Here is a 25154-nt window from a genome sequence, read left to right as displayed (position 1 = left end):
CTGAGATTTTGGTATATCTTGCGAAAAGCCAGGACAACCCCTTGAGACAATTTAAGCACTCACAGTCACAACTTTCTTATATATAACTGTATCTTAAGTATACCATCTGTCCAGAACTTTAGTAGTGATACATACACTAGGAAGCTCATTTATCCTCTATTTTGGGAAGATCCTTTCCTGCCTCTTTTTTTCTCTGAAACTGCAAACAGAGGGAGGAAGGGTTAGACATGTTCCTTGTAGTAAAATTAAATTTTATTCCAAATCTCTTGCATCACAAATTATATAAAAGCAGTACTGTCAAAAGCACGTACCTGCATTTTCCTTTTAATTTCACTTCAGACTGACAGCGGGAAACTTAGGCCTGAGTAAACACCAATAAAAACCACAGTAATTGACTTCAATAGGGGAAGGCATAGAGGACATTAAGGTGAGGAAAAAAAATTCACAAAGGCAACACAGGATCACAAGGTGTCCTCAAAACTCGCGGGCTTGTAGGTAACTGTCCTCACCTCTGCAAGGTAGGCAAACGCCTTTCTTCAGAGGAAACGCCACTGCTGAAAGACACAGTTTTAACTTGTGAAGTTCTTAAAACTCCTTTCCTGTCCTTTGCCAGGTTCCTCCTCAAGAGTATGATCAGCAGGACCCCTACACAGCCCTGGCAGCTCCAAGGGAAAGTCATGCTTATGCTTTAAAGCAGCTGATCTACAGAAAAGGACACAGCAGGAACCACCAATAAGTAGCAACATAGATTTTAAGACATATTTTATTTAATGTGCAAAATTGCCAAGGAAAAACATGTACAACTTCAACTAAGCTATAGCCACTAACAGAAAGAAACTATTCTATGTACTCATAAGCTTCATTCTAGAATCACCCTATGGTTCAGAGTAAAAACACAGCCATTTGTAACGACCCAGAACATTTTAAATGCCTTCTTTTCAGTGATATGTAAAATTCCACCATTGGTATGGTTTCATGTTTGTAATTGCAAAAGGAACCAGTTCTTGGAGATTTCCCTTCTGATTGCATAGTATAAAATTTTGATTATTTTCTTCCTCTTTCAGTTTAATCCCTAAACTTGGCTTTACAAATCACTCTCAATTTTGCAGCTCTTACTGGCTTCAGAAAACTAATTTTCCCATTTACAGCTGAAACACTTACAAATTTTGAGCAATTTTCAGAGACACAGCCATTACAGTTTAGTTGAATCAAGCTGTGAACAGCAAAGATACATGGATATTTGTAATCATGCAGAGCTAGTCCTTTCCATAATTCAAAGACGTAAGGAAAGTTAATTTCATCAGAAAGTGAGATCTGTTGCATGGGAAGTGAGACAATTTATTGATATAACAGCTCTGTAAAAAAGTGTAGAAGCTGTTATTGGAAAGGCTTCCTAGAACATACTGAAATAGCATCAAGAGGTTTGGTTTTGGGGTTTTTTTCTTGTAAATTTATGTATATTTAAATGCTGCCAGAGGAACAGGCAATTTACCGTCTTGAACAATTACAAAGCTCCATGAAATAATAAATAGTGCTTTGTACTAAAGTATCCACTTCCACTCCAGGGTTTCAGTTTTTCTAACATTCTCAATTAGTTCAACTTCTCACCAGGGGTGTGAGGAGAGGCGGACCCTTAATCCTGCTTTACGGACACAGACACTGAGGCATAGTCAGAATAAGCGCCTTGCTCAGGACCAATCCGAAATTATGAAAAAGGGACAACCAACCTCTTATCTAATTTCCAGCTACCTGTAAGTAGACAGCATCCTTCCAATCTTTGCCCAATTTAAAGATACTTGTGATAGTTAATTCACTGAGAGAATTCTGGATCAGTCCTGCTCTCCTTGAAGTGAGCAGACGTTTTTCCAATAACTTCAATGGAAGACGTTATCTATATTCACGTCGCCTTAATATTAATGTGACATCTGAAAGTATCACAAAGCAGAACACAGGCCAAAGCCACGCAGTGCCATAGCTAAATAAAAATTATATCACATATGTTGGTTACCGAGCTAAAAGAGCGCACCTCTTTCTGTACACCAATGTAAAAGTCAAATTCAAAATGCACAGCTATGGCAAGACAGATATTAAATGAAAATAAAAAGTCAAAAAACATAGGAATAACTGCACTGTACACATGTCCTTTCTAATGAAACCCAAAGAACTGCCCAGAACAGACCCTTTGTTGGGTCTGAGCTGTTTCTGCTGGGTTGCTAAATCCTAAACCAAAGCTCCAGCCTCAGTAAGATGGGTTCTATCTTATTTTCCAAAATTTTTGGCTTCACTGTCATTTTTTCTATCAAATATGACCTTGAATACAGTTTGAAGAACCCAACACCAACATGAAATGAAAAAAAGCTTTCCCATAGAAAGAAATATTAAAATTAATTTGTTGGAGAGTAAAGTGGGTTTTTTTCCTATCTGCAGTGTTGAAAGTACTAGATAAAGGCAAGGGCAAAGAATAAACCTCAAGTTTATTTACATTCAAATCTCCCATGTTTAGAACTCTGAAATAGAATACACTGTTAATGTTGCTATTTTCACACACTTTTAACACGTGAAGAAATCAAAAGCTAACCAAATATATGAAATTGATTCCAAGCAGTAAGCTTCAAGACTCTTTGACCTGCCAGAGTAATCAATTAATAATTACTTAGTGTCCATCTACTGCTGAAATAAAAGGTTTACCACCTATTCTTCTATTACAGTCCCTCGTTTTTTAGGTCCTGGTGAATCCCTGGCACAGGCTGCTGTGTTCTGCTGCATCACGTCTCAAAGTATCTATTGGTTAAGTTTGCTGGTGATGCAGGACGTAAAAGCCACTGATTACTTGCAAAAAGCCAGACTTAAGGATCCAGAAATTTCTGGTTTAATAGTTTAAAAAGTTAATCCTATACACAGGCACTCTTTACAAGGTCCCACTGGAAGCTGCAAAAGCCAGTGCTCTTCGCCAGGTATTTTACACAAGAGTTTAACTGATGCCAGTGTCTGTTATGGTGTTCAGACACTGGATTACAAAGCATAAAAATGCACTGAGCTGCAGGGAAGAGGGACATACTTTGGAAGAAAAATTGCCTCCTCTCTAAATGTTGTACTCAGTGGAATCAACTTCCTGTGTAAGTTACAATCCTTTGGACCATTATTGCCTAGTATGTAAATATGTATTTATAAAGTTACAAAATTATTTACAGAACATAATATAGTTTCAAGCTGCTCCTTGGGAGTGAATTGAGCATGGACATTTCATGAAAAGTCAGGCACTTCTTAAAATAAGAATTATTTTTAACAAATGCAAAAAAATCAGATTCCTGAAACATCTCTTCAGGGTATTTGTAATTATTTTCCAGACATCTGCTATACATTAGACCACCTAACTATTTAAAACCCATTTCTCATCTTTCACAGAATCACCGAATGATCGGGGTTGGAAAAACCCTAGGAACCGACTCCTCATTACTGCTTCTGTGCACCTTGAGGAACCTGACATGGATGGGGACAAATGGGTGCATCAAAGAACTAGTTTTCAAAAAATATCTTTTACGTACATATATAGGAGTATGATACCAGCCTCCTATTAAAAATGCCTAAGGATTTTCAATGGTATCAAGGTGATTTTAGAAATATGAAATATTATATGATTTTGGGTCATCTCAATAGTTTTAAAAATCAGGACCTAAAACCACCTTTCTGTCACACCACTTTGGTGGCTGCAGTTGTTACGTCTGTTGGTATCAAGGGCAACCCAAAGGGCAAACATGTTACACAGGGTAGCCTACCTACCTCGGAGCCCCACTGAAATCCCTGTCCCATCTCCCGTGTCTTGTATACAGCCCGTTCCTGGATAACAGGAATCCCCCAATGCAGTTTTCTGATTGCTTTTCACTCATTGGGCACGCCAAAACATTTTTGATGAAGGATGTGTGATGCAGTTATTCTCAGTAGAAATTCTGCAGTATTAACCAGTCTGCCTTTCTGACATGGCTATCTTGAAACTTTCTTTTAAAGAGCAAATCAGTACCCAATTCATTTACTGACCTATGTAAATCTCATTTCCCCAAGTCGAGTTTTACATTATTTATTTACAAGAGAAAGGCAAGAGTTCAAAAAAAGCATTCTAAATGAGTACTCTTATCCTCATTTTGCATGCCTACACTTTAAAATGGAAAAATAGAACTTTGAAATATTTTGATAAGCAAAAACCGTAAATAATCTTATTCAGTCCTAGAGTCATGGCCAAAAAATTAACCCATGAAAAGAAAGTCCAGCAGAGAAAGTGTAATTTACCACTTGGCATTCTGATTCTATATAGCACTGTTACAAAGTCTACAGTGCTATGTCTAAATAACATTATAGTAAACAAGCTTGAGCGGATTCTTTTCTCTTTGAACACACACTGCTTTGAAAAAATCGCTTAGCAGACCAGTAATGCATCTGGAATGGTCACAGAGAACTATGTAGATGTTATTGCCCCATATACATATTACCCCATATAATTTATTATTAATTAATGTCTGTCTTACTGAAAAAAGCTGTGTGCTTGTACCCTTTCATGTAGGGGCAGTAAGTGGCGAGAGGAGAGATCTGCTCCATCAGCCACACCATACTGAGCAGTTGCCCTGCACACTTTGACTAGTAAGCAGTCTTGATCTTAGCAGACCACCCTTTCCCTTTTTCAAAAAGCCTTTATTTAAAAAAAAAAAAAAAAAAGGCTAATGGTATTAATACACTAACATACTGTATGATCATGTCTATTTTTCCCCCCCCAATGATGTAGTAAAATATATATAAGGTGCCCTACAACTTGGTGTTTTATGACAAGAGATTACTCTGAGTAAATGGAAACGACTCACGTTAATTATGCCACTGTCATGTGGAGCTATGCAGAGAATGCGTGTGGCTTACAGAAAGGAGTGGAAGTATGAACTGATACACTCTTCTGTGACAGGACCAAGTCTTAATTCATACATTTCGGTCATTGACAATGAAAGGAACGCACCTTGCTGAGGAAGCTGCCAAACACAACCATTTTCTAATAGGTATGAGTTAACCTGCAGCTCGAGATCCACGGCTTCCAGACAGTTAAGGCGGTCCTGACCTGTTAATATCCTTCATATTCTCTCACACTTGTTCTCTCCCTATCCCATTTCATGTCAACGAGGCAAGGGAAGCCACTGAGATTGGTTTATGTGCAAGAGATGCAAGTTCAGGACCGTAACTGATTTACAGCGTCCTTGGACACAGTTCTCGGAGCTGCTCAGACGTATACAGGATGAACAAGGTCAGCAAAACAAAGTGACTTCTCCTGCTAGCTCAGAAAGACTTGCTGCTTTCAAGCTCCCTAGACTTTTACATGGGCTACCGGCGATTCACAATGCAGGACTAAAAATGTGCATTAAAATGTTATTCATTCTTTACAGTCAAACATCTTGAAATACAATAAAACCAGTAGTTAGCTTTGTATGTGTCATCCCTTAAACAAGACAGAGACCTCACGTCAGTTCTGCCACTCAATTCTATGCTGCGTTTTCTACCTGCTTTGCATTTTTATCTTACATTTTCTTTCCTCCATGTCTCACCTTTTCGAAGTTAGTCTGAAAAAGAAATGATCATTACTAATGATAATTTTCACCATTTCTATATAGAGGATTTACGTGCACTTCTATCAAGTTCTATCCATTATATTATTAGATACAAATATTATGTATATTTCTACACTGAGCGATAAAGCTTCTGTCAAATCCAGATAATGTGTTTTTCTCAAAAAATGACTGTCCGAGTACCCTCTTGTCCTCTTAAAGCTACCGTTCTACTCACGTTAATAAATGTCACACATACTGTTCCTACTGAAACTGGTCATTACACACAGACCAAGTAATAATTTTATGTGCATTTCATTAGTAGATGTTTCTACTGATGATTTACAAATCTGAAGACAATATTGGTCAGAACATCAACACTTTTGTACACAGAAAACAATATTTTCACCTAAACATTTAACATCATTTTAAAGAAAATTGGGGCACTTAGTAGAAAAACCTTAATGACTAACTTTTTATCAGTAAAAATGGCATAAATATATTTTGATGAAGTTATAACTTTAAACAGGTATACTTTCTTCTTTCAAATCAATATTGAAAAACTATATTGTAATTGTAGCCATACAAAATGTTTATTATATTACAAATTCTTTGTACACTATATTTTCACTTTATCATTACTTTGTGCTCAGACAGTATAAATATTACAGCATGATTTTTCTTTCCCAGGAATGTCCTTACCATCTTGATATAATCTTACTTTGTATTTAAAAAAAAAAACCAAACCACCAACAACAAAAAAAATGAAAAACATATTACAAACAAGATAGAAAGCCATTATGAATGAAGAATGTAAAATGTCTTTGTGAATAAAGTGCACCACAATGGTTTCAGAGTGACGGTTAAGGGAATATTCAGTAGGCTGCACATCATCGATACAATACCAAACAAAATTAATTTTGAAAGTCTAACAGGTCTTCCTCGGTAGTATGAAGAGTACTTTGTTTAACTTTACTGAAATGGGTTTTCTTTCTAGAAGCCTATTTATATGTTCTTATTTGGTTTTTTTCTATTTGTTCATTTTGTTTTGCACGTAGGCATTCAAACCCTGTACATCTACACAACTCCCAAACTTTTTAATTGGCAAGATATATGCTTCATCATATACAAAGGCTTTACCCTCACACATTTTTCAATAGAACTACTGAATTGCTTACATTTAAGAATGGGTACAGATTTACAAACAGAGCTAAGTGTCCCAAAGATGCTGTTTAAATCTGGTACATCCTACCAGCTCTGACTCTTTCAGGAGTATATTGTAACATTACCCTTCCCAGCTGTTTGGCTTCAGCAATCCCATCCACACCATTGCCGCTGCTTCCATACTGGCAGCTTTAGGATAACTCTGCAAAACTGGAATCTAAGATACAGAAATTTATTTCACAGCACATTTCACTCCTGTTGCATAGAAGGGCCTATCTATTTGCAAAATTTTACTGGGCTTAAATAGAAGAATCATTTAAAGACTGAGGTAATAAAGCTGATGCAAAACGTGTCTGACATAATTTAGTGTAGATTTCACTTACCAAGTTAGCTTAAGCCAGTTACGAACCAGCTTGGTCTGAATAAAAATAATCCACTCTTAAATTATGTCTGCATTTATGTTAGAGGGATTTAAATAGCTGAAGAATAAGCAGAATATTGTTCTAGTGACTCTAGCGAAACTTGCAGGTATAGACGAAACCTACTACATAAGAAACTTATCCTTGCTGTCAGCAAGTAAAGCTCACACTGAAGCCAACCAGAACTAGTCTTTTTATAGCACGTTGAGTTTCGCCCAGTATTTTTAAGTTGTTATTTTTAAGCGTGATATTCTTAGACAGCTATTAATTCAACACAAAAAGACATTTGGATGTATTGTATTACACTGATAAGATCAGTATTATGAGACAGCAGTCTGTTTTTACTAGATTTATATTTATATGAAAGACTGAGTTTCTTTGGTTGTTTAGTATCCAAGTCACCCAAATGTATATTTGTGTACTCCAAACATAGCATGTTTATATTGATTATTAAAATTACTAGGTTGTGGGGTTTTTTCGGGGTTTTTTTTTTGCACTTGGTTTATGGAAATCTTCTGACTGTAGCAGACTAGTCACATATAAATATACAGCACATATATACATAGAAATTACAAAAATACATTTTATTTATATTTTATTTTTAAATAATAAAAATGAAATTTCATATTTGTTTAAAGATTAGCATTCCAAAAGCTTCTGCAATACTTACAGTATTGGAGCAGAAGGTATCTGTATATTCTAGGATAACTATGTATCACAATCTCAGTCAGGGTTTATAATATAATTATTTTGGGGAAAAAATAGCTCTGCTTTAAAATTTTGTGCTTCCTCAATTTCTTCTTCTATCCCCTATTCTAGTCTCCTCTCTCCTTCTCCTCTCATTTTACTGATGGCCAAAAAGCTAAACCAAGTTCCCTTTCTCACCTCAGTAAAGACCAAAGAAACTCAGGGAAATGAAATGATCAGACAAAATAGCACAAGCAATTGAGGAAAACTAAATAACTTACTGAAATGAAGGACATCATTACCTTTAATTCCAGTTGACATCAAACATGCCCCACACAACAAATTTTGCAACAACTTCGGTTCCCAAAGCTAATTGCCAAAGGAACTGAAAACAATTTTTCATGATCTCCAACTGTTTTGTACCACTGCAAAAGATGAACTACTGTCCCATTCAACTGGTTTGATTTTCTTTTGGGATTGGAATCATACGACAATGCGGTTTAACAATTAGTCACCTTTATCTTGCACAATATAAAGTCAGCATAATTTCTGGAAACGTTCTCTTTTTCACAAAACATTAGTATTTTTGTTAATTCATCTAACAGTTTACTTATTTACAGGTTAATATAATAATCAGGTCCTCTACATTCAGAACTTCCTGGGTGTGCATTCACTGTTCCAGTGTAATCAAAATCAACTGCAGCTTCAAGTAGCACTTTCTGGCATCACTTTCGTAGATATCATTGTTTAAGAAAGAGAAAAAAGCACTGTGTTAAACAGAGGTTTTCTTGTCCAAGCAGGTATATTCATTATTCCAGGCTGGAAAGACTTGCTGAAAGGTCTCAAGTTTACCAGCTTCACATGCATTCAGAGTGAAAAGCCTGAACATAGAGCAAATGCGAATAACCTTTTTTCATTTCTCCTGGAAGCTTCTAGCACCAATATCCTCTGTTGGCTCTTCGTGCATTATATTCTCTCATGCTGAAAAAAAACCTCCTCCATAACTCATCAGTGGCATTCAGGGACAAGGTAGCCACCGATTATCAAAATATCATTAACCTTCTTCAGTCTTCTCTTCTTTCACTTCTTTGTACTGTTAATAGGATGAGGAGAATCGGGGCTATTTACAGGACATTTATTTGTATTACTTACTCATCTCGAATTCTTTTGGTTTGAATACCGTCTCTAGAATGAAAAGGCTGAATGACTCTGCATTGCTGAAATCAACATCCCTTATACAATGCTCTGCAGCAAACAATTAACATGGCCACTGCCACACCTCCCGTGGCCTTTAGCTAACCGTATTCTACTGTATTTTCTTCTTTAATCAAAGTTTTGACATGCAGAAGTTATTTTCAGCAGCTCTACCTTTGGGCCTGCAAATGAAACATTGTGTGGCGCAGACACGTCCAGCAGCATCTCTAGTGATGATGGGTCATAGCACGAGAGCTAAGTGACAAACAGTTGCGTATGATCAACCTTATCCATATTAAACAGTTACCCGGCAGCATTTCCTTAGCTGGCAAGCAGAATTATGTATCTTCAGAGTCCTGTGGCTCTACTTTAAGTCATTTCATAGCGTTGACTTTTCAGACAGAGAAAAATGCCATCACTGTGGCACGATTCACAGCAAGTTTGTAACTGAAAATTAAAGGAGTCGCTTCCTTTGCTACCCCAGGTTGCACGATACAAGTACTGCGCACAAAAGATATTAGACCTGGAACTCAAACATATCTGTTTGCTTCTTGGCCAGTTTAGCAACTTCTTCTCTTATTGCCTTTACGAGGGCAGCTGTAGAAATGTTGGTGAGAGGAGCGTCAGATGGGTCGTTTTCTGTCAGGCTCTGCTGAGAAGCTGCGGTGGACGGCAGAGGAGCTTGTTCCAGGCTGGGATGCATGCTCGCCTGCTGGCTGTATTGGCGAGGAAGTCGCGAAGGAGAATTATGTTGGTAGCGCGGCCTCGGATATGCCTCGATGTATCCAGGTAGTGGTACCTGTAGAGCATTGTAATTATAGAAAATTATGCAGAACAATTGATCCGTAGTGCCACCTGCCAGGAAACACAAACCTCCCTGGGGCAGAATAAGAAGTAACAGATAGGACCACATGAAGAGAACATAAACCTTATACTCCCAAGCATCCATATACAAATGTCTGCCTTGGCACGTGTCATTTATGCACACATGTCAATGTACCAATTCTCAACTCCTCAGACTGTGGCAGCAAAAACACCTTGCAGGGGAAACATTGCATGTCCTAATTTATCATCACTGCAAAAAGTCAAGGGAGAAGGCTTTTCTGGAAGTGTGTCCTCTGCTTACCAGCCCTAAACATTTCGGTTTTAACCAGACAGCACCACCACGTTTCAGGACACTGAGAAGCCTAGAATGGAAAAGTGGAGTTTGCTGATTTGCAGCCACTGTCTAATCCAAGTCATCCAAGTCTCTGGACTTACTGTTCCTAACAAAAACTCACCAGATCCAGACAACAGGCATAAGCTCAGGTATGCCAATCTGGAAACTCAGCACTGATTTCTCAGAAGTATCAGGATTTCTGGCTACATTTGACAGAATTACATGGTGCATTCACAATTTTACTCTGTTATTGTAACTTCACTGATTTCAGCCTCATGTTACACTGGCTAAAACTAAAATAATAACATAGGCCCTTTAGTCACTGTGAGATATTAAATTTCCTTCACAAATCCATGAAACACGATACCGGTCTTTATAGTCCTCAGAAGTTTTTTAATGCATCAAATAAAAATAGTATTAAATAATGTTTTGCAAAAGCCTATAAAACAGGAATCTATAGACCTTCATTTTGCAGAAGGCTTTATGTTGTTACAGAAGGCAACCCACAACATACTACTAGGACAAGATAATTTCTCCTTTAGAAAAAGCTTACCGGCTGATCGTTCTCGTCCACGCCAATGACAAGTGAAATTCAGTGATACTTCTTTATGAACTGAGTAACTCGGAAAACTACATTTATCTACACTATACTCAGAATACTACACTTAGAAGTTAACCAATAAGTTTCCAAACTCCAAAAAGTTAACTTTGTAATTCTTTTTGCTTTAAATGGGAAAACCACTTTTTTTTACTTTACAAATACATTGTTGCTATATATATGCATATAATACCGGCGGCCAGGCAGATCTCTCAGCTAATTTTTTGGATTTGTCAGGCTGAGGTGTAAGGTGCATCACCCACCAGGGCTAAGGCTTTGGTGGGTATGCCAGAAGCAAAATTTCAGAATTATAGGTGTCTGCGAGCAGGCTGAAATGTCAAGCTGTGAAACATCTGCCAATTTATATACCTTCTGGTAAACATGGGGCCTCAGCATGGACTTCAGAATGATAGTTTTGGAATTTCACTTAAATCCTATTTTGGCTTTGGCCCTGTGAGAGTTTAACAACCCCTTGGGTGCTTTTGAAAAACTTACCACCTCAGGCACCTAAGAACCTATGAAAATCCAACCCCTAGGATATCTTGGATATCCAACAAGCAATCAAGAGAATGTCAAACACATTCAGTATGGTGTGATGAGACAAACATAGGAAGCAGGGGTGACATGAAAGTGATCATTAAATGCAGTTGCCTCTGTTTAGTTTACAATAGATTATTCAAAAGACAAACATTACAGTAGTACAAGATGTGAACACACCACTAGGGGCCACCAGGTTCCTACTTTCACTAATCAGCATCTAGCGATTTGGAAAATAAATGCTTTGTCGGACACGATTCCCTTCTGCCACAAAACTTAATGCTTCAATACTTACCATTTAACTGAGAAAAGCATACTTTACAGTAAATTAAGCTTATAAAATAACTCTTTGTTGTCAAATCTCCTGTTTTTTCTGTTCCCTCCTTTACAGTCCAGCCAGTGGAAATGCATGAATAATACAGAATTTCAATTTTCACCTTATAAATAGTAAGCCTCTGCTCTCACTAATTTTCAATAAAATCCTGGAAGCATGACTGAGCTATGATCCTGAGGCTCAGAAACCAGAAAGCATCCAAAAAACTCAAACCCTGAGTATTTAGATCTTTTTTTTTTTGCAGTTCCATTCAGGCTTTCTGATCATATTATGTTGCTAACACTATTACTAGTTTGTCTAGTAATAGTTTTCAAATAAAAACAATTTCTTGAAAGATTTGTAGTCATTGGGAGATAAAAATTCTTTGTAGAAACTGCAGTGGTTTGGGTTTACATTTTTTCATCTTCACCTGCAAGGTCAAAGGAGGGCTGAAAGTCTGAGTAACAAGAAGTTGTTACGGCTCTGTAGTGGGTAAGTCAAGTCAAAAGGAATATTTTTTTCCGTTGAATTCCTTATTGCCACGTTTATTTTTCAGACAGCTTCTTGCGTCCCTCTCCATTCCTGTGTACATTCCACTGGCACTAACTGCTCTTCCCACCTTTTTCCCTGCAGACAGGGAAACCCACATCAGGGTTACAAACTTCCAGAGGAAGGAACTGGTGGCTGGAGACTTGTGTTCCAGTTTTGTCCGGTTTGTTTTCAGTCTCCCCTTTTGAGAAGTGATACCTGACTTTTTTTTTTTTTTTTTCATGGCACTGCAGCCAAGGAGTAGGGATACAAAAGGAAAAAAGAATGGAAGACAAGTAAAATACTTTTCCTGGTTTGTTTTGGGGTTTTTTTCCTCCTTTTTCTTAAAGAAGACATTTTAAATGATTGCTTCAGACACAACAGGCCTCCTGGATTTAAAAGGTCAGCAGGATTAAAAACAACCAACAAAAAACAAAAAAACCCAACCACCCAACAAATAAATAAAACAAGGAAAAGAAAAAGGGTTTCCATGCTTTAAAGGGAAACTCTGGGAAGGAATATGTGCAATGGCATCAAAACATCCAGGTGTCAGGTGCACATCAGCAGATGCGCTCAGCTTACAGCTGAACATACTTCTTTTTTCTTGACAGTTCAGCCTACAAATTCAGACTTGCATCTGACAGTCAAACTGAATTCTTTCCCTCGCAGGCATCAGGAGCAGTAATAAAGATTTGGCAACACATAGCTGCCCCCAGGAACATTTATATGACCGTGTTGTCTCTTACTTAGCTGCTCAAAGCCAACTATTAGACTCCAACTGCAATTCACTAAAATATTCTGTTGATGATATGCGCATGGAAATAGAATCCATCTCCCAGTTTGTTTAGCTGAATTGGTTCTGCATAAATACCAGATGTGAGCTCAAGCAGCAGAATTGATCTTTTTTTTTCCTAGTGGAAAAAAAGCCCTACATTTTAGAAATTGTTTCAAACACGATGAACTACTGCAATTCATTGTAGGATGTCTCAACTTTATTTCTTTGAAATATAGGTATACTTTGGGCTAAAAATTACATCTGTCCCAGACTAGGATTGTGCACTTAATTATTTAATTTATGATCTGTCAGCGCAGCCTGCAGGAAGATGAAACACTGCGCAGCGGGGCTGTGGCAGGGCCAGGAGCTAGGATTTGGGAGCCAGGCTGCCTTGAGAGAAGCCTCCAGGAGGGAAAGATGCTCCCCAGCTTCCAAACAGCACAAGGCCACCTTGAGAGGCAGCATCACCTACTCCTCCCCACAGGCCTATCCAAATATTTAACCTCTGTCTTGGGAGAGAAAAATGGTACCTAACCCACTGACTTTAAATAGGTGCCAGCCCCTAATCTGGTGAATGATTTAACTCTCTAGAAGACCTTACTTACAGTTCGTGGGATGGACAGCTAAAGTATCTATGCCCCCTCTCATAACTTTTCACTGCTAGAGATTATTTCCATACAAGGAAGAATTATCTTGCTCAGATTCTTTGCTGGTTTCCAAGCATTGCTTAAAACCCCTCCTGTGCAAATCACAGAAAATGTATGTAGTGAGAAAATCAAGGAAGCTTACTGAGTCTGCCCACTGCCCTGGTAATTCATTCTCTCCAGCATAGGGCATCCAGGCTTGGTTCCTGTATGCAGTGGGTGGTGTTGGGATAAAATAGCCTGTGAAGCCAGGTCTGTTTGCTGCTGGTATGGCAAACACTGCTGGTACGGTATTTCCTATTAAGAAAGAGAGTAGATATAATTAATAGCTGACATTTTCAGTTATAAATTAGAAGGTAATGCTTATGAAGTAACTGGCCTCAGTGAATTTTTTAATCTTTTTCTTTTTGGTGCGAATGTGATCACCATTGGTTAGATGTAAGGCTCCCACCATCTGAGTAGAACATCTCTATAATGCTGGGAAATACTGGAGAAGACAATTTTGCAGTTGTCTGTAATCATGCACAGCCTGCAGATAAAGATATAAGGCTATAGTCCTTAGGACTTGGTCCTTGTAACAACTGATCTTCATCAAAACTTGGAATCATTAGGAAAAAGGCTTTTTTTCCTCTTACATTTGCTTCCTTGTATTCAATTTTTAGCTGTTGTTACCATGGGTTTCAGAGTAGTGCACCTTTCTTTTCAACAGCAGGTTATAGAGCATTCAGTTTACACAGTAAAACTGTCTTAATATCTCTAGGCAGAAAACCTACAAAAATGAGTGAGTGATACATTTAAAAGGCTGTAATCTCAACAACCCCATCATAAAACTTCAGTGCTTCTAATAAAAAATACCAAGGCACTACCTGCTCAATTCCTTTCCCAGGAAGAGTCTATGACTGCAATAAATTATGCAGCTATGACTTAAATAAACATCTCCAAGGAAACTTATTGACACCAAATCTGTTTTATCACATCTTGATCAAGTTGTATGCATAGGGATGTCCAGGAAGCCTTCTACTAAAATTCCACTATCATACTCCAAGTTGGGTGGGAGAAACCAGCCTTCCTAGTATGAGGTTCAGCCAAATCTCTGGATATGGTTACATCTGCTCTTTCAGGTAGGGTTTATAACTGGGGCTCACAGAGATGCAGAGAACAACATTGTTCTTGCTGCAATTACTCAGATTATCCACAGGAAATAACTAGGCTGTCTAGAAGACCAGCATCTTCTCACACGCTCCCACTACTTCCCTTCAGAGAAGCCATCATGACTCCATGTATTCGCCAAGTTTAGAGTAAAATACAAATAACTTTCTTGTCCGGTAAGACTTCCTTCCTCTAGTGTCTATTTACATGCAAAGACAGACACCAGCAGCGTACCACTGATACACTAATGCCCCCAAAACCTCATTCCTAAATCCTGGGTAGGAAAGCTCTGTATTGTATTTATCGGGTAGTAAACAAAGCATGTGGACGGTGTGCTTTGAGTATTCAGTTATAATATATGGATATGTATTTTACTTTTCAGATTCACTGAATATAGCAAAAATAACATCACTTATCTGAAAGCAGAAGAGCAAGTAAGCCCGTAAAACAACAACAAAGACAACTCGAGCATTTTCACTGAGGAATGGACACACCGTAATGTTGCGTAGATGGGCACCGGGTCTATACTATAGTCAATGCAGAGAACACAGAATTCCTCCCCCTTCTACTTGCACATCATTTGAATATTGCCACTAATTGTAGATAGTCGATATGATATCACTGCATAAGAGGTGCTGACAAAGTGACAAGACACGGGCATTCCTCTGAAATTCATACAAAGAATAATTGATAGAAATTAGCATCACTTACTGGCTGCTTCAAATAGCTGCCCCCCCAGGACGTCACTTACAGCCCTGACAAATCCTTGCCCCTGGACACCCTGCAAGAGGGTTATGCTGCCTACTCTGATAGATGCTGGGAATACTGCATGGGCACGTGCACAGAAGTAGAAAGACTCGAACAGTGACACCCATCCCCAAAGCAGTTTCCACAAAAACAGTGATTTATAGGTTGCCAGTGACCTTCCATGCAGACCTAGGCCAGAAGGGCTATGGATGTAATCAGGGCATGCAAAGAGGATAAAAATATATTTTGTAGTATAATTCTCTCCAGAGCAGAAACATATCATCTGTTTCAACACGGTCCCAAAAGAAAAAAAAAAATCAGAAAAAAAAAAAAAGGAAGAAAACTAAGGGATATGTCATCCAAAATACGGACTAAAAACTTTTATGTTATGCTTGACATTTACAGAATGTTTTCTACTGTTAGGGACTAAGTCCTAGCCTTCACTTTTCCATCAGGTTGTAGGTGAAAAGGCACTATGTCAGGGAGGATGCTGGAGTCACCCAGCCCTCAGAGAAGTAGTCTGTGTGGAATTGCTGTGGACCAGTGGGATCTGACGATGTACACCTGCATGGTAGGTAGCCACAGGATATATCTCACAGGATCCCTACTCCCAGTTCCTTTGGCCCCTTGGTTTGGAAGGAAGTGGGATAAGAGAAGAGGTGTGGGCAATCCTTGTTCTTCCCAGGTCACAGACAGCACAAGATTTGCTATTTTAAATGAGTCAGCAAGACATGTACAGAGAAGAAAGGACTGCTCCTGTAGACGACATATGGCTTCTACACCAAAATACTCTTAGTTTAACCAGAGCAAAATAAGCTACTATTCAAAATGAGCACTCAATTAGCCGATGTAGTACCTTATCCCAAATTCTTACTGCAACATCATTATTTTCGAGCTGATGTTGATGGGCTGCATGAGAGCGACATTAGGCCATTTCATGCCAAATCAGCACCTGCAGCAATGTTTCTTCATGTATTGAGGCAATAAAAATTATTTTCATATCAGAACATTGTGTTACGGTTGCAGGTTTCTCACAACTCTCCTTGTCTTTCCCCGCATTACAGCCTTTTTTCGAATCTATCATATACGAAAGTTTCCTCCAGCTACCCCCAGAATTATTCTGGCAAACTCCACAATGTACACGAAAATCACTTCGTCTCTTCTGAAACGCAGCCACTCTTCAATGGTAACACAACATACCTGTTTTTAACAGACAGCAATAAAATCTCCACATCACTGGAAATGATAAAAAAAGTGTATCACAGAGAACACATTACTGTAGACACAAAGAAAGAACTCTTGGTATTGTGGCATATTTTACAGCTTGAAATGCTTTTAAATGAAAGGGTGAGCATCTGCTCTTTTCAGATTCACATGCACAATTTGCAGAAGGTATGACAAGAAGTGAGTGTAGAATGGGTACTTTCAAACCTACTATATTTAATTAATTGACAACAGATTTGCATATCCACATTATTATTCTCAGTAGAAGATGTTGAATACAATGGAGATAACTCCCTAGTACTTCTGAGGAAGCTAAGAAAGAAATTTTTCTGTCAGATTCACAGAGAAACGTCTAATAAACCTACTTATTTCAAAACCTTGAACTGACAATGTAAAATTTTTTTAATCATGTAAGCTCTTTTCTATAGCTCTTCAAGAAAGCATTTTTTGCCAATGAGAAGCTATTTCAAATATTTTCCCAGATAAATGTTATCCAGATACCATCAAAACAATGTATCAGCTTGATCTCGTGATAAAATCAATTAATTCGTAAACAAAATTCATATCAAAAGGACCAGGAACTTACTAGGCCTTTAAAACTGGGACATTTAGACCCAAAACAAGTTCTGCGCTTGAGCAGGAACCACCTTCTCCAAAACAGGAGGGGAGATGAGCTAATGGATTACCTATGACTATGCCGAAAGCACCGCTGCCGAGTGTTTTGAAAGGAAAGGGACACGTGTCTTCAACTTACACCCCTCAGCAGACCACTCTTGTGACAAGACTAGGGCTTAAGTTTCTCAAGAGGAATTAGGGGAATCATAGAACAGTGAGGCTGGAGAACCCCAGTCTCGCACACGCTATTCTTCGTGTCCATTTGTTTTTCCTCCCTTTCCTTATAAACCAAGCAGAGCTGAATGCCATTAAGCTTCCTTCTGCAGTACTACTTATAGCCCCATTGTACATACTCTATTTCCAAGCGCTTGGCCTGATATTCTTGACTGATAAAACAATGGAAGGATCCGCCTCATTTCTCCGTGCCCCTCAGAACCCTGTTACCCATCTCTCCTGCTTTGGTTGTTTCTGTACATGGTGCAACACAACATGCGAGTAAGGCAGCAGTCCCAATACTACAACTTCTGCTTTTGCCAGCCAACACTCTCTGTACCAGCCCTAAAAATTCCACTGGATTTCATGGTACAAATGAACTGTTTTCCTGGGCTTTAATAATTCAGAGTCCTGATCAGTGAGCCAGCAGAATGCCATACTTGAACCATCTGGTACATTACTGCTGGATCTTACCTTCAGAAATTACCATTTCTTGGTGCTTCTGCAGGATAAGTGGTATTTTACAATGCAGCTGATGCTGCATTTACAAAGGAGCAATCCTTTGTAGATCTCCTTCAGTTGCACAGAAAAAAAAACACCTAATACAGTCTTTCTCCAAATAATCATCTGTATTTGCTATATCCCATACATTCATTTATACGCAAAATAAATTGTGAGGCTCTCAAAGCTGCAAGTTGGGTCTGCACTATTTTTTCACCTGAGTGAAAAGCTGATTGATCAAGCGGACCAACAGACATCGGAGCTCTCGATCCAGGTGCAAAAGCCGCCTGATCATGATGCTGGGCCTGATCTGCCCCACTGGACTCAGGTATTCTCACTTTGCTGCCAATATCTGATGTAGACCTGTGCATTAAGAAAGGAAAAAATAGAAACTTTTGTCATTCTGACTGACAGATGAGATTCATAGCCACATACACGCCTATCAGCTACAGTATGACAAGCCATCTGGGCACAAGCTATCTGATTTTGCTTTGGCATGACAGAAGTTTGAACAGTAAGTCTGGAGAAGTCTGAGAACAACTTCTTTAGCCTGGCCGCTACTTTGCCAAAGCAGGTTATTACCATTGCACAGAGCCTTTGCTTGCTGCTTCAAACAAATGCCTGTGACACGCAACACAAAACCCAGAGCTTTGCCACAGCTCATCAACACAAGAGTGCAGACAATACCATATTACTGCAGTATATGTGACATGGTATCGTATAGTAGGAGACTACTATCATCAGTAATATTAACTGCACTTGGGAAGATGAACAAGAATAGGTCAACAGTGTCCGTATCCTGAATGTTTGGACACGGTTACGATATCATTAGCGGCCCCTCAGGAAAGTTTCATTTGGCCCGGGTGCTCCCCAGCAGCTCCCAGCAGGCCTGCAGTGCCTCCAACTGCAGTTTGCGCCTGGCAGTACCCAGCAGCACAGCACAGAAGGCTACATGAGTTCATCCACCACAGAAGTGTAAAAATTCCTTGAAATGCATTTTGTAGAGTCCCATACTGCGAGGAAGAGCCAAAATGTATGCGCTGGGCCAAGGCAGTCAGGCTTTTGCACGTGTTTGGCTCCAGAAACGCAGGTATGAGATATCCGAAAGCTAGGCAGAAATCCCCGGACCCGGGGTACTGAGAAACATCTTACAGTTCATCCATATCCTGTTGCAAGTCCTTACAATAGAGAAAAGCGGGGAAAATGACAGAGCGAATTACCTACCACCCATCTGCAATGCAATACGGCATTATGCGCGCTGAGGCAAAGCATGTTTTGAAAAAAATCGGAGCCTGGATTTCCTAATTTTATTGAAACTGATTAGCTAAAAGAAGAGAAAATTCATTGTTATTCCTTTCCTTTTCATGTTAAAATGAAATAAAAACAACACGTTTCTAACTTCATGTGTGTGTCTCTATAAGTGCCTCGTAAGTGGCTTGTAAGTGCCCCTTCAGGGTTTGCCCCAGTTCTTATTACAACAGTGGGTTTTAGAGATGAAAATAAAATAAAATAACAAATAAATACCTCCTGAGAGAGGCAACAGCCACAGGACCTGTTCTGGGAGGGACTGGGGGAGGAGGAGAACCCATTACCATCTCAGGAAGCTGAGAAAATCTGTAAGCCTGTAAAGGAGAAAAACAAATATTTTCTGAAACACCAGTAGATCTCACTCAAATTAAAAACCAAAAGACCTCAGAAATTAAATACCTGCTTCGCGTGCCTGCCAACAGGAAGTTAGCTTTTTGTGGCATCAATAGTAATTGCATTTTATTTGAGAATTTACAGTGCTAGGGTGATTTTAGGATGTGGAAGAAAACGTGAAGAAATTAGTTCAGAGCCAAGATGAAGTCTAATTAAAATAGAACACATTAAACACTATCTCTGAGACATTTGTAACCTTGCTGGCAAAGCAGATCTGTTGTGATTGCGTGAGACTCAACAGCTGCTTTGGACCCACAGGAAAAAGATCTCAGTATTTTCACTTCCACCAGAAAGAAAGTATTTTAAAGATTCAGAAAGCATCCTCAGAGCAGCATCTAGTGAAGTGAAGCTGCCTGTGAGCAATGCATATTTCAACCTCTTCCTTTCAGCCTCGAAGAGATGAAAAGAAAATTTTCACAAAAACCCCAAGCTCTGTAACTTTCTAAAGCAATAACGAAGGTCTCAAACAGTTCTGAAAAAGCAGAGTGATTTGGAACGCAGGACCAACCCTCTAAGTCACAAAATCAAGCATCTTGCCCCCATAGCAATTCTGGATTTCATCACTAATATATGTGAAGGACGACTAAAGATGTGCTTGAAACCCATGGCACCCGAGAAAGGGGTAGGAAAAGAAATGGGTAAGACAAAATTTCTCTTCTAAATTCTTTGTACTGCTATGGATTAGAGGTCATAATTTTGCTAAATATACTTCAAGGCAGAGGGATGATATCTCTCCAGCACTTCATTGACACTTTTCTTCAACACACTGTGGTTTGGGGTTTGTTTTTTTTAATTACACTTTTATTAACAATGCTTCAGAGCAATGCACAGAATTTAAGATAAGATCACAGCTATAGCAAATAACAAATTATGGGAAGGCTGCCCAGGATCAAGATATAGGCATTTTGACAAAAACTAGAGTCCAAATTCCAGTGGTGGGGCTTTGGCCCCTTAAAAGAGAGATAACCGGTTTGGCCAGAGAAGCTCCCTCCACAAACAGCAGAGAAAGCTAAATCCACGCTTCCGTGGGATGAGTCACTCTCTTATCTCCTGCCTGTAGAAAGAGCCTACAGGATTTACGTGATTAGCTCAGACTTAACACCTACATTTAAGTTTGAATTTGGCAATATAAATCCCACGCTAAATATCAAAAATCACTATCTTTCACTAACCTTCTTTAAAAATCAGACATTTAGACGGTGTTCCAATACCTTCTTTCTCAAATAGCTGTAAAACTGGGTTAACACAAAGGAAAGGTAACTTATCAAATACTGACTTTGATGTCAATGTCTCTAAGGGAAAAGCAATACAGACCAAGCATCTTCCTCCCGCCTCTCACTTCCACCCCTTTTAAAGCAGGGTAGAGTCCCTCAAAGGCATGTCTATGAAAATAATTTTTCCTTTCATGCCACCTACAAAGTCTCCTAATATTTACTTTCACCAGGCTACAATGGTATTTAAAGTATTTCTATATTTAGGTAGAAAAAATAATCTAAAAAGGCAATGGTACATTTCCTAGCCAGAGGTTGGAAATACTGATTTTTAATGGAAGAACTGTATAGAAAAAACAAATGCTATTCGCATCAAAGAAAACCTCAATTAGATTTCTCCTAATAGCGCTGAACTTGAAGTGGTCTGCAATGCCTCTTCTGCATCTGAAAATCTGGCTATGCTCTCACAGGCTGAACCGAACGCTTCCTTCTGGCTCCACAAGCCTTTCATCACACATCTTCCTCTCAGCATGCATTTGTACCAAGTATGAAATTCTTTTTTTTCCCCATTTTAGAGGCACGGTACATGAGCTTATGTTTCAGAGTGGTCAGTGACTCCAGACACTATTTGAGTATAACAGGGTAGACAGAGACACAGAGGTAAATTTGGGGTTTCTCCTGTGTGTTAATGGACGTGCTTTGGCATACAGACAGAAAAGAGGGATCACAAAAAACATTTCACAAATGTGCTGCAACTTGCACTGAAAATTTTTGGGGAAAAAAAGGCAAAATGGAAAATCAAAGCACGTATTTTGCTGCTTACATATGAGATAGATAAACAGTTTTGAGTGAGTGGCAATATTTTGCTAATGGCTGGGCAGAGGGAATCCTGTTAAAGTAAAAAATCCTGTTAGATCTGCTATGCCACACGGAGGAACAGTCCATCCTGGGGTATGGCAGTCAGTCAGTCCTCTGCATGCTGAGCTTCCACAGACACCAAAACCACAATGAGAGGGAACCCCAAAAAAATTTCTAGAATTTCTCCCATGGGTTGGGGCATTAGTGTTTTCCTACATGCAACACATAAATGGAAAAAAAACTGTTCAGAGGCTAAATTAAACCAAGGTTTCACTAGAGAGCCCTATCTGTTATAGACTTAGATGAGCCCTTAGCTTCTAGGCTAACTGGAATGATCGTAGAAATAAAGCCACTTCACTGAAATTTGTGCACTGCTGTAAATCCAATCAGAAAAAAAAAACAACCAACAGCTGATTTCACAGAAAATTTGCCTAGTTGTATTCTTCAAAATTAGCTTATCCTTTGAAAAAAAGTGTTGCATCACTTTTGTTGTTCACCAAAAAAAACCACCAAAACCAAAAACCACAACAACTTAAAAAGAGAAACATTCTGAACGGATTCCAATCTCTTATTTTGTTGAAAAATGAGGACTGTATAAAACAAAGGCTGTAACAATCACTGGCAGTAATCAAGTAATCAAATTTGAGGTTCAGGACAGATTGCACAGGTACCAGACTGCTGACCCCACATCACCCTTTCAGGAAGAAATGCCAATGAAGGAGTCCGTTGTGTCTAAAACAAACAATTTAAAAAGCAAACCAGTGAAGAATTTTAAAAAGTAATAAGTGCAGTTTAGCAGAGAAACTTCAGCCTCTGGGCCCAGGAGACATACAACACAACTCTCTGGAAGAAAATTCCAGCCACCAGCAGACACCGACACCAGCATCTTCTACAACCCACAAAAGTCTAAGGTACCACCTGTCCGGATGCAGGAAAGAAAAGTTAAATCGGCACACAATAACTAAAGTCTAAAGGAGAAACTGTGCAGTTAGCTTTAATCTACATTTCCCTCGTTGCAGTATTAAAATATTTTTACCACCTTCAACTTAGAGATGTATTTGTCTTGGGTGAAATTATTCAATGTTGCCTTCTAATTACAGAAGTATCCCATCTCCTTATGTCTCACCATGGGAATTAAAGGGGCAGCGTCTTTGTTTACTCGTTGAATGATTTAACTAATTTGATTATTACATTGCAGTCCAGGAATAATGCAAACTTATTGATTTCAGCTGGGTTTGGTTTTGCTTTGCTAGCTGTCCTGTTTTATACTTAGTTCAGTAACTGTTATTGAAAGTGGCTGAGCTTTGGTAAAATACTCTCACTTTACCTCTGGTTAAATGAAGAGAAGCTCTGAGGACTTGGATACATTACCAGTCTCTCAGCCTGCAAGTCTGTCCATCAGTGCCTGTTGTACGGTGCTAGGTCTCACCTCAGGACCCAGAGCTCTGTTACTCTCACTCCTCTTTCCAGAGCACTGAAGAGGAGAGATGGGACCTGGCCCAGCCCTGTAACAAAGAGGCGTTTTTTATCCCTGGCTGCAGCTCTCTGCTCAAGTAAGCTCTGCGAATTTCCAAAGCAGTAATGTGATCTGCGGAGGCCCAACGCTGGCGGTGGGGCTTGTGTTATACACTCGACGCTACAACTCCATCCTCCTGTCTGTAGTACACCAGCTGGATGACAAGGACCCAGCCAAGTGTTCTCATCCCGGTTTTGGAGGCTTCAGAACAACACTAAGAGCTTGCATTTTCCTAGCTTTTCTCTGCCAGGAGAGAGCCCCAAATGTATCACAGGTCATTCATGAGCAGTTTGACAGACAGACATTCCCTCACAAGAGCTACAGATAATTTAGGTATTAATGCTAACATGTAAAAAAAACCCACAGAAGGCTTCAAAATGGAAAAGAAAAAGGAAAAAGAAGAAAGATGGATGTTCTGGAGAGATACACAACTGTTTGATGGTGGGACTAGCCAAGAAGTTGGCTGCAAAAGATCGATGATCCATAACTTGGAGGAGACCTGAAGAAACATAGACCTGAGGAGTGGTTCTGGTCCCCTGAAAGAGTATGGCACAGAGGGAAACACTGAGATGGAGATTTGCATGCAGATTTTCACTGTTTTGCCTCAATCTATTTCAATTTGTGCTTTATAAAGTTAGAGAACATTTGTGCTAGAAATCTTATGCCGCACATGTATCACCTCTGAAATGCTTTTGCAATAATAAAACCTAGAGGTGCACTCAAGGTACTGTAAAGTTTGTGAGATCTTGTGCAAAGTTTCGAGTCTAGTGTAACTGGACTGCGAAGGGCCAGACCTCACAAGAGTGACGGGCTGAAGATCTTTATACTTGCGTTGTATCTAAAGACCCAACGGAAAAGCCAGTGTCTGCATTTGTTCCATCCAGGCAGGGAAAATGCTCTTGAATACAGATTTCAGAATACAGAAATTGTAATAGCATTGTTAATGTTGACTTTTAATTGCCACTAAGAACTGAATTTTAAGAAGGAGCAAAAATAAATGTTCTTGGTTTGAAGAGGTAACATCCTCCCCCATAAAACAAGCATCCCCGTACTCTCAGCCCCAAAAGCTGCCACAGGCTGCTCCCTCAACCCGGACACCTTCCCGGCCTGTCAGTCAACCCGCTCCTGAGCGCTCCCTTTTGCAGCATCTCCAGCAGAGATGCTCAGCAGGGATATCCCGCGCAGGCAAACCAGTGCTAAGATGCTGAGAGCAGTAATTCTTCCATTTTTTTCCTACCCACAGGTCACTTTCCACACACGTCTCAGCTGGAGATTTTTCAATTCCAGTCCTCCATCCTCATTTAAAAACTTGGTAAATGGCTTACCGTACTGCTCGTATTCGTGAAAATGATACACTGAAAACTATGAATTAACAGCCCTTATCCAAACTGCAGTAGCCTGTGACTATGCTAATCTGTGGCGACCAATTATCTGCAGGGAACTTTTTAACACTATCTTCAAGATGCCAGAAAGATAAGCAAATGCTTAATGGTCCTACACATGCAGATGATTTAGAAGAGTAATGAGTCTTAGAAAGAAAACAGCGAAGCATTCGCCAAAAAAGTGTGGCTATTACATTTTTTTGAAACCTGCCGCCATATAATATTTTAAATTTCGTTTTAGAAAGACTCTCTCAAGTGTCAAAGTAATTTGACTACCCATTAGCTGTCTCTTAAGCTTGTAATTGAATTCTAACCATAAAATATGATTATATGCTGCATGAAGTTCATCGGACCAATTTCAAAGTGCCAGAAATAACCTTTAGCATGATTTAAAGAGCCCCAGCCTGAACTTTTGCAGGCAGTGCCATTGGCTTTCAAATATG

At 39.2% G+C, this 25154-nt stretch overlaps 1 protein-coding gene across 1 annotated transcript in view; it reads right to left on the bottom strand.

Moving 5' to 3' along the window:
• Window positions 1-9557: 9557 nt before the first annotated feature.
• KIAA1549L (KIAA1549 like) overlaps window positions 9558-25154 on the bottom strand; it is a 72067-nt gene continuing 56470 nt past the window's right edge. Inside the window, exons 17-20 of the mRNA XM_054200250.1 lie at window positions 19568-19665; window positions 18261-18406; window positions 13740-13891; window positions 9558-9839 (exon numbers count right to left, since the gene is read on the bottom strand). Coding sequence (XP_054056225.1) covers window positions 9558-9839; window positions 13740-13891; window positions 18261-18406; window positions 19568-19665 — 678 coding nt within the window. The remainder of the gene's footprint in view (window positions 9840-13739; window positions 13892-18260; window positions 18407-19567; window positions 19666-25154) is intronic.

Source organism: Rissa tridactyla, chromosome 4, assembly GCF_028500815.1.
Source record: "Rissa tridactyla isolate bRisTri1 chromosome 4, bRisTri1.patW.cur.20221130, whole genome shotgun sequence".
In the NCBI taxonomy this organism is placed as follows: Eukaryota; Metazoa; Chordata; class Aves; order Charadriiformes; family Laridae; genus Rissa; species Rissa tridactyla.
This window is presented reverse-complemented; position numbering and strand designations above follow the sequence as displayed.